A 9,951-nucleotide genomic window follows, 5' to 3' on the forward strand; every position below is an offset into this window, starting at 1 on the left:
CTGGCATGATGCAGGAGGCCGGCTTCCAACGCCGGCAGGCGCCCCTGACCGCAGATGTGCACGCCGGTCCCCTGGGCTGCTCTGCCGTCCATGCTGAAGTGCGGGAGCATCGAGAGGTGATGACCATGTGTCAAGGGACATGTCGTGAGCCGTCGCAGAAATAGCATACTCTCGTCTGTGGAGTCTCAATCTTCAGCGTGATAACAGGGAGGTCACTAAACACAGCTTTAGGACAAGGCCAGTTACAGTTGAGTTGTGCATAAATTCATGTGGAATTGATTTGGCAGAGAAAGCACTGGTCACACGTTTGGCGTTGTCACACACGTGGCCCTAGGTGGTGTTTAACAGACGCACACCCAGGTAAATCTGACTTCCGGCCAGGGAAAACAGAGCCTAGGGCGGTGTGGCAGGCATAGTAATGGCCCCCAGCAATGTCTACACCCTGATCCTCAGAACCTGTGACTGTGTTACTCTATTATACAAAAAGTGTGTAGATATGAGTAAGTTAAAGGTTTGAGATTGGGAGATTGCCCTGGATTCTTCAGGACGGTCCAGTGTAATCACAGGGCTTTTATAGGAGGGAGGGGGAGGGAGGAGGTAGGGGAAGGTTCGAAGATGGCGTCACTTCTGTCTTTGGGAACGGAAGTGGCCGGGAGGCCGGGATGCAGGTGGCTCCCGGAAGCCGCGAGGAATCGTGTTCCCTGTTTCAAGGGAAGGAACACGGATTCTCCCCTGGGGGCTCCACAAGGACGACAGCCCTGCCAACGCCCGGATTCGCGGCCCAGGGGCGAGATCTGTCTCAGACTCTGACCTCCGAGACTAAGAGAGTAAATGCACGTTGTGTGCCAGCGCTCGGCGTGGTGACCGGTCACAGCAGCAGTAGGCAGCCACCACGGACGGCACGTGGAGACCCTGGCGCCGTGGAAAGCTTTCACGTCCTGTCACACGTCCTTCCTGGTTGGAAGCTGAAACTGCAGGTGCACACTTTAGAGAAAAGGGCCCCAAAGTCTTGAGTATGTGTCAGAGAGATTGCGATTCTGTTGCCCTCTGTGAAAAGGAAATCTAATTTTTAATCGGTCCTATGGGTCCTTGGAAAAGCCATCAGCTGAACGATGCCCAGGACACCTTTGCTATACCAGAGCACATGCAACTGTATAAGCACGTAATTCGCGCCTGTGTCAGAACCGGCAGCCCAGCCGAGCTCACGGGCTGTCGCATGCCCCCTCCCTTCAGCGTCTCACTGGCAGCTCAGTCTCCTTCGCGTGGGAACGGTAGGGCGTCCTATGCTCTCCATTTCCGTTTTTGTCAATAACAAGTTATTTACTAATAACACACAAGGCTTGTGAGTGAGATATGTGCCTCTCAATAATTTTTTGTTTAACTAGGGAAATTTATCAGAATGAGGCAGATATGGATCAAACAGCATGAATGATTTTTAAACGCGAGACATGGTTTAGATGTAGACGTGTATATACTCTGCCAGGTGTTGATTCACATATCTCTTAGCTCATTCACTCCTCACGACCCTTTAGGCAGGAACTGTTTTTATACCCACTTCGCAGATGCGGAAGCTGAGGTGTAGAAGGTGAAGTCACGTGTCCGGCACCACACAGGAAGCCGTAGAGCCAAGTCGGCAGAGTCCCGGTGTTATGACTCCAGCACACTCTTTTAACTGCAAAGCCCCGTTTGTCAACCCGAGTCATACAAGTCCCTCTTCCAGGGAACAGCTCACGGCATCTGGCCGTCAGCTTAAATCACTTTCATTGTGATTCTACTTAAATGTGTAACACATAGAACTGGTGGTACGTTTCTGTCATAGTCTGCTCGGGCTTCAACAGCAGACGTGGATGATCACGGTGTCAGCAGGATCGGTTTCACTCTGGGGCAGCCCTCCCAGGCTCGTAAACAGCCCCTTCTTGCTGCGTCCCCACGTGGCCTTTCCGTGCGGGGGTGCGTGTCCCTTTCTCTTTGTATAAGGACACCAGTCCTGTTGGGTTAGGGTCCCACTTTTATGACCTTATCAACCTTAATCACCTCCCTGGAGGCCCCGTCTCCAAATATGGTCACAGTGGGCTGAGGGCTTCCACCCACAAATTTAGTAGGGCGACAGTTCAGTCCGTAACAACTTCTTACGCTTATGCAACTATAAAAGCGAAACTAATTCACAAAGTATATACAAACATTTCCAAGCCAATAAAACCAACTACATTAATTTAGTGTGATGGATTTTTCCCCCCTAAAACTTAATTGCTGGCATTAAGTTTAATAGTAGCAAAATGGAACCTCAGCTCTGGTTCTGTTTGGATTCTGTCTGCTTTCTGACTTCTGTACCCGTTGTCCAAGATTCTTGTTCACCGAAGTATGTAGTAGAAGATGTTAATAATCTCCAGACTTTGAGCAAAGGGGCTCAGGCAGACAGAGGAAGGGGAAGAAAGGGAGAATGGAGGGAGAGAGGGAGAGAGGGAGCGGGGAGAGGGAGAGTCGGGCATTGCGTTCGAGGTGGTTATTATTTTGTTTTCGCTCTCTTCACAGTAAGTACTCACTATGACCAGCATAAGCGATTCAGCTCAAAATCATTGCCTCAGTGTCCAGTCTTAGCTAAGTCATCCTATTTCTCATGCTTTAGTTTAATTTCTTATAAAACATCATCAAAGGTGTGGAAATGACATACTGGTGAGACTCTAAAAAAAAGTGTGAAATAGAGAAAATAACCGAAATAACCAATAATAAAGAATTCCTTAGATAAATCGTGATGGAAACATACATAAATACTACATGGGGATTTCGGTACAGAATAGTAACAGCGTGTAGGATGTCCAGGAACTATTAAGTGAAGAGAGCAGGTTACAAAGGGGTCTGGCAAACGTGAGCTCGGCGCGCTCCAACCACACTGGCCTTTTCCAGTTTCTCAGAGGAGCCGTAATCCCTCCACCACAGGGCCTTCTGGCCCCTTTCCTCAGCCAGCTGCTTTTTATTTTTACATCCCAGATCAAAGCCCGTCTCCCTTTGTGCACTTACTGAAGTTTGTAATTATATGCCTCAGGAGCATGGTAGTAGTTTTTATTACCATCCGTGCCCTAGACTATGAATTCTACAAGGACAGAGAATTGTCAGCTTTTGCTCACTATTGCATTGTAATCAATATTTATGGAATGAGCCATAAAAAATATTTCGCATCCATAAAAAATATTACCTTAAAATTACCTTATTTCAGAGTTTTCCTGTATTTCACATTGATTATACTCAATGGGACAAAGTTGTCCCAAATGACAGAGGGGATAATTCCCTGCTGTTAAAGGACCTCTTAGTCGTGAGATGAAAGTCTGCTCGTAGTGGAGCGCGGAGGTGGGAGTCACACCTGGGGTTATGCAGGTGCCCTATTAGGGTGGTAGAATCGTGACATTTTAAAGTTCAAGCCGCGTCATTTCATGACAGATCTCAGGCCCGAGACACGAGGTGAGCCCCCGGGTCGCACGGTGAGGCCAGCGCTGGGGCCGCATGGCCCAGTGCTCAGAGCGACTCCATGTGCAGGAGCAGTCACGCCCGGTCCCCGCTGAGAGATCGGCAGAACCGAGCCGAGGAATGTCAGGAATGGAAAGCGGTGAACAGACGCTCTGGGTTTAGAAATGTCTAGAGCTGACTCATAGGCTGGCATGCAAGGAAGCCCCACGTACCACAGGGCAGCCTCAGAATATGCCACGTGAGCGGACAACGGAGCCACATGCTCTTCTTGGTGGGGGTGAAAGGGCTCAGGGATGAACTCTGGAGCCAGACTGTCTGGGGTCAAAACCTAGCTCCGCCCCCCACCAGCTGTGTAACCTGCAGCTGTGGCTACTTAATCTCTCTGTGCCTCCGTAGCCCCCGGTGCGCTTGGGGGAACCAGTGAGCCCACCCCAGAGGGCTGCTGTGAGGGTCAGGATGCTGCGGACACTCTGAGCAGCGCCCAGCACGGCGAGCTGTCCTTGCATCGGGACAAGCCAGTCCCTCTCAGCAGAGAGCACTGCCCGCACTCGCCGGCCGTGATGAGACGCAGACGGCCCACCTCCGTGTCTGCAGCTCGTAATCTCGCCCTCTGCCCATGCCCGCCCCTGCCTGGTGGTGGCTCTCCTGTCAAAGTAGGTCCCTCCGCTGAGCTCCGGACTCCACTTCCCCAGGACGGCGGATCGGCACCCATCATCCTCCCTCTGCACTGACCATTCTCATCGCAGACATTCCCAAGACTTCCATCTTAAAATACAAACTCCCTCAGGCCCCGTGTCCGCCCTCCCCCACGCTGCTTTCCCTTGTCTTTAAAATAGTTCATAAAAAGAACTATAGACCTCCCAAAATTGTTCAGAATTTCAGCGATCGCAACGCCCATTCTTCCCCATTCTGCCCCACTCACTGGGAGTCAAGGTCACTTCCATGCTGCTGAAATCACGTGGTCACTTCTCTGTCCTCTCTTAAGGGCCCTCTGGGCACCATGGGACCCATTTGGTCACGCGCTTCTCCTGGTGTCCCCGCCGCCTCGCTGGCTCCGTTTGTCCCTCTCCCTCCCCGTGCTTGTGCAGCCTGGCGTTTCTCAAACCGTTCAAAGTGCTGACGAGTCCCAAGTTCCGTCTCCAGCCCCGACTTCTCTACGGAGCTTGACCTCATCTGCCGCTTGTCTAACATCGCCTAGCTGCTGGCACCAACCTTGATGACAGCTCGCCACAGTCTGGACACGGGCTTGCCCTCCTCAGACTTGCCAGACCTGCCTCCGCTTTGGCGGGTCCCTCTGCCGAGGATGCCCAGAGCATCGTCTGACTCTTCCGGTGCAGCTGGGTCTTCGCTCCGTCCAGAGTGGTCCCCAACCCCACCCGCGTCTCCATCACGGGACCCTATCCTTAGCGCCTTTATAGTAGTTCTCGTTATCACAAGTCATCTTGTTCATTAATTTTACAGTTTATTTTATGTCCCTTACTCCCTCCAGAAATGTAAATGTCTTTAAAGTGAAACATGTTCTAAAAGACAATGTCAGAAACAAAGCCTTCACTTTCTCCACAGGAAGAAAACGCATTTTGCAGGTGACGCATTTGTGAAATGCTTGAGCGGAAAGCAGGAGCCCTGTGTGCCAGGCGTCCAGAGACGCCAGCGATGGCCTGATGGACAGGACGGACGAGGGGCATTCTAGACTGTCCGGCAGTTTCAGTATCAAACAGTGGCCACTGTTTGATACTGAACAGTTGCTGAATGAATCCATTCATTTTACTTCCCAGAAATTACATCTCTGATTATAAATGGAAGACAGCGGAAGCATTCTCATAAACGTCTGCCCTATTGTTAGTTTTTGAGGAAAAATACATAAATACGGATAATGGACGTGGATGTGGAAGCACAAAAATATTCAGTAAACCAGGACATTCAGAGGCAGTGATGTTGACAGACCTGAGTGTCCCCTGCGGGGTAGCTTCCTGTCGTTTTATGCCCCCAGTCTGTGAAGGCTGTGTTCATATACGGGTTTCTGACTTAACGTAAAAAATCTCGCAGTCAGACAGCTTGCTTTGGCCGTAGAAGCAGAAGTAGCTTAAAAGCAAAAATAGCATTCAGATGACCCCACACATAACTCCTCGATGTCGGCAGCCCTAGGGCAGAAATCATCCTTGGAAGTAAATTCCTATTAAAAAGACAAAGGAAATGCAAATGGGACAATATCTGCCCTGGAAATTTCAGATTCAAAACTTAGTTCTTAAGATGTGAACTCTACGGCAATCAGTTCCGAAACAGTATCTCCCATCCATCACGTGATACAGACCATGGTTTTACAGACTTTGCATAAACATGTCTTCAACGTCTCATGGTTTCCTTGTGAAAGGATAGCTTTCATCAGTTTTTCTCTCTGGAAACTGTTTACTGAGCTGCCAGCTTTTTCCTGATTTCACTAATTCTTTTTCCCCACACCCCTCCGCACACCCACTGGACTAACAAATCCATTTAAGGGATCAGAACCTGTTATTGGTCGCTAGGCTAACGTAGTTCCGAAAGTAAACATAATTCACAGACGCCTAGGAGCCCGGAGGAGGAGCTCGGGGTCAGCAGAAGCCACTATAGGAACAGAAGAAGCTCAGCGTGTGTCTTCATGCACAGACGCTGGTTCGATCCTGTCAGATGAACCTGTTTTCTCGGGGTGACGACTGGGGGGGGCAGGTATAGGAGAAACTGAAGACCGTCCTCCACCAGGTGGGCAGCCAGGCCCTCCAGGAGTAGTGTTAGAGGTGCCGATGGTAGAAGCCACGACAGCAGTCCAGTGACAATAATGTTGACGTCCTCAGCAGCCGCTTGTCAGGGTGCCTCTCACCCAGCAGGTGGTCCCTGGTCCCTGCCTTGGACAGACCACGAAATCTACGTGCAGAAAAATGATTGCATTGTTTTCAGGTGTCGCTGAAAACTCCCCAGTCCTGTATTTTCTACTTTGGAAAAATGGTAAATACTGTCGCATCGCTTGGGAAAGGAGTCCAATCTAAGCTACAAGAAAAATACGTCGTTAAAAAGCACACGCGTAGGTGCGCTTGGTGGTTTGGTTTTAAACCCGTGCTTGATTATAAAGGCATTGCAAACAGAGTTAATGAATAGCGGTTTTTATTTTCAAAAAAAAAAAGAGAGAGAGAGAAGGAAAATATTTTACTGTACCAAAATTAGTTTGGCATATCAAAATCAAATTTTAGGCAAATACCTTTAGAATACTGAATTATAGTATTAAAACATGAAAAGACAGTACTTTTTACAAAGTAATCTTGAATGTGTTCAATTACTATATATTGGAGATATGATTTGAAAATTAGAGCTGTTTTGAAATACTGTGTTCAAATTCCATTCTTTAAGAACTCGGGAAAATTGCCACATCACGGTGCTCTCCTGGTTTGTGGGCTGGTACCCTGGCAGTCTGTTCTGAGTAAGGAGAGTGGCAGAGAAAAATGAGACAAACTCTCGGGTACAAGATAATTTAACTCACTTCCTGAGACTTACTTAGAGCTCACGGAGACAGACAAAACACGACAACTTGGTTTTTAAACAGCGAGGGTGCATTTCCACAGCACCCAGCCCCCCGCCGGCGACTGCGAACAGGAGAAAAATAGAACCCAAACGAGCCTCTGAAGCGGTGAGACCCTCTCCCGCGAAAGACCTCTCTTTTTATGAGGCACCAACAGAAACATACGTAAAACATAACGACCCTGATCATGGACTGGAGGGGACATTTCGCAGCTAGACTTTCATGCTTTGGGAATCATCCTTTATAGCATTATTCCTGCCGAGTGACCAGGATGCAATTTCCATCATCCATAATGTGATTAAAAAGTTCACGCCACTCTGCGTGCCCGCCCCCACCTCCCTTCCCCTCCCTCCCTCTGCAGAGTGACAGCCCGGCACGCTGCTCCGTCTCATGCCCAACTGAAACTCATTAGAATGAAGAGAAGGAACAGGAAGGTGACTTCTAGTGCCATTTATTTTCCCGTGACGGTAACAAAGCTGCTGTGTCACAGCTTGACAAACACACAAGAATCACTGTGCAGTACAGTAACGTAGGACGCAAAAGTAAGTAATTTTTCCCAGAAAAACAAAATCTGTTTCCCCCGATCGCCTTTCTCCCCCGCCTCAAAACACAGCACAGGCAGAGCCTCCTGGAGCTACAGGGCCCAGGCAGGCGGCACTCGGCACGCAGGCCCGGTCCCGGCCCAGGAGTGCCCAGGTGTGCCCCTGGCCCCCAGGCTTCATAACTCGTCTTTAACGCCTTGCCCTGCGTCCGGCCTGGCTTCGTCCTCCTCGCCGGGTGCCAGCCACGTGATGTAAGCCTTCACGGGGTCGATGTTCCAGTGTTTGTGGAATGACACGGGGACCTGGTGGGACAGGTAGGCCTCGGGGTAGTCCACGGGCCGGGCCTGCGGGGAGAGCAGAGCGTCATGCCGCCGCTCAGCAAGGCCAGTTTGGCTCCGGGCGGCGGCGGGGCGCGTGACCCGAGGGCATTCCTTCAGACGGGACACTGCGACGGGCAGCAAAGAGCGAGGAAGACCCTCTTCCCACCGAAAGCTTCCCTCTCTCTGTAGCCTCTCTGCTTCTGCGTCTCCAGGGACTTTAACCTCCCCAGTGTGGCGCCTTCGCGTCCACCGTCACGCCTCTGGGGACCTGAACCGTGGGGGACGAGTGTAAAAGGCTTTCCCCGGAAAGGCACTAAGTTGCTGTCGTGACCGGTGGAATGGCAGAAAAGACTGCCACTTCCCGGGCTGTGTAAAGGAACTCTGGCCAGGCGGGCCGTGCGGGGTGGGGCAGGCCTCCTCGGGTCCCTTCACCTGTCCCCTGCCGACGTGTCATTAGGAGGATGTCCTCCAGAGGCAGGATTGTGGCACTCGGCAGGGAGAAGGGTGAAGCGACTCGCACGCTCCTCCCACCTAAATGACTCGTCTGGCCCCAGAAGTGTGAGAGGGCATGTCGAGTGACGTGAACGCCGTGCAAGAGGGCCTCAGAAGCGTCTGCATCGCCTTCATTTCGAAATTCTCTACACTTAAGATGTGAAATGTAAGCAGAGTCAGATGCAGCCGACATCGACAAGACCGGAGAAGTAGCCCGCAAGGTTCGGAACCGTCAGCGGAACCGTTTGCCCTACACAGAGCATCCGTGGTCTCTCCACGCTCACCTTGTTTATAAACTCACACAGCTCAGACGTGTTACGGTAACTCGCTGGCTTGTCAATTCTAAAAGTCTTGACTTTAGTGAAACTAGATAGGATACGCTTTAAAAAACAAGTCTTCTCTCGGCTGATATTTTATTACGTTCTGCTTAAATTTTTGATATGCATATTTAAATAACTTTCTGGAGTGGTTCCCATAATACCTTCATTAAATTTTATTTCCTCCGGTCCTTGAAACAACCTTGCAAGACAGGGTATCGTGGCTCATCCCCCACTTACCGATGAGACACCAGAGCTCACAGGAGTCACCACCCCCTGGGCAGCATGGCTCACAGATGCTGGAGTGGGGCTGCCCTCAGCCCCAGGCTCGGCACATTAGTGTGGCTTTGGGCACCCTGGCCTCCTTGGGAGGCCTCAGTCAGGGGCGGCACATTTCTCAGATGAGGGTCCAGACAATACCACCTGTGAGGAAGCCTTCAAAACAGTGTAGGGAGCTTCGTACTGGCCATTGTGTGGCCCTTTAAAAATGCTAGGTGCCCATGGGGTTAAAAATTTAAGAAGACAATTTTAAAGGAAACGACAGTGAGACAGAGTCAATAAAGGTAGTAGAATAAAGTCTAACTGAATTGGGAACGTTCTGGCTTTTCGCTGAGGGAATCCATGTTACGTGTGTTGGTCAGCAAGGCCCTCTGAGAGTCTGCCGCCAGGAAGAAAACCTAGGAGAAACATATTCAGTTCCCTTCTCAGGAAATTCCACAATGGCCTCAGAAGAAAGGGAAGCGATGCACACTGCCATACCCATTAGTGGCGTATAGTTTTAAAAAGACAGAGAGCCACGTGCCCTAGAAACGTTGTTTTTAAAAAGGGGCATGTTAGGGTAGGTACTCCTTCCTCGAAGCCCCCTTCGGAGCCCATAATTTCAGCGCAACCTTCCCTGACTCCAAAGGGAAGGAAGGCAGGTGCCCCAGGCGGCTCTGCATCTGAGACGGCTCAGGACGCCCACGCTGTCTCTAACCCATCAGGAATCCGCCATTCTTTCTCAGGATGAACTAATGCTCTGTGTGGATGAGCGTGCACACCTTACAAATGGCAGGAACACCTGATCAGCGCACGCTGCGTAAGGGGCTCAGGGATGGGAAGACACCGCCGTGCCTGCTGGGGCAGGGGGCTGAAGCACAGTTTACGATTTCAGAAAGGTTTAAAATTTATTATGTGAATTAGAGAAATCGAGAGTTTGGAAATGTGGGAAACAAAATTTTTTAAAAGTTCCCTTCAAAGCATGTTTAAAGATTTTTTTTTTTTTTTACCAA

General features: G+C 50.3%; 1 protein-coding gene across 4 annotated transcripts in view; it reads right to left on the reverse strand.

Annotated features, from left to right (window-relative positions):
- Positions 1 to 7,444: 7,444 nt before the first annotated feature.
- Positions 7,445 to 9,951, reverse strand: part of B3GLCT (beta 3-glucosyltransferase) — a 76,936-nt gene continuing 74,429 nt past the window's right edge. For all 4 annotated transcript variants that reach the window (XM_025046885.1, XM_015590277.2, XM_015590264.2 and 1 more), the window contains one exon: positions 7,445 to 7,895. In XM_025046885.1, coding sequence (XP_024902653.1) covers positions 7,728 to 7,895 — 168 coding nt within the window. In that variant the 3' untranslated portion in view covers positions 7,445 to 7,727. The remainder of the gene's footprint in view (positions 7,896 to 9,951) is intronic.

The sequence above is a fragment of the Pteropus alecto genome, unplaced genomic scaffold (assembly GCF_000325575.1).
Source record: "Pteropus alecto unplaced genomic scaffold, ASM32557v1 scaffold80, whole genome shotgun sequence".
NCBI lineage: Eukaryota > Metazoa > Chordata > Mammalia > Chiroptera > Pteropodidae > Pteropus > Pteropus alecto.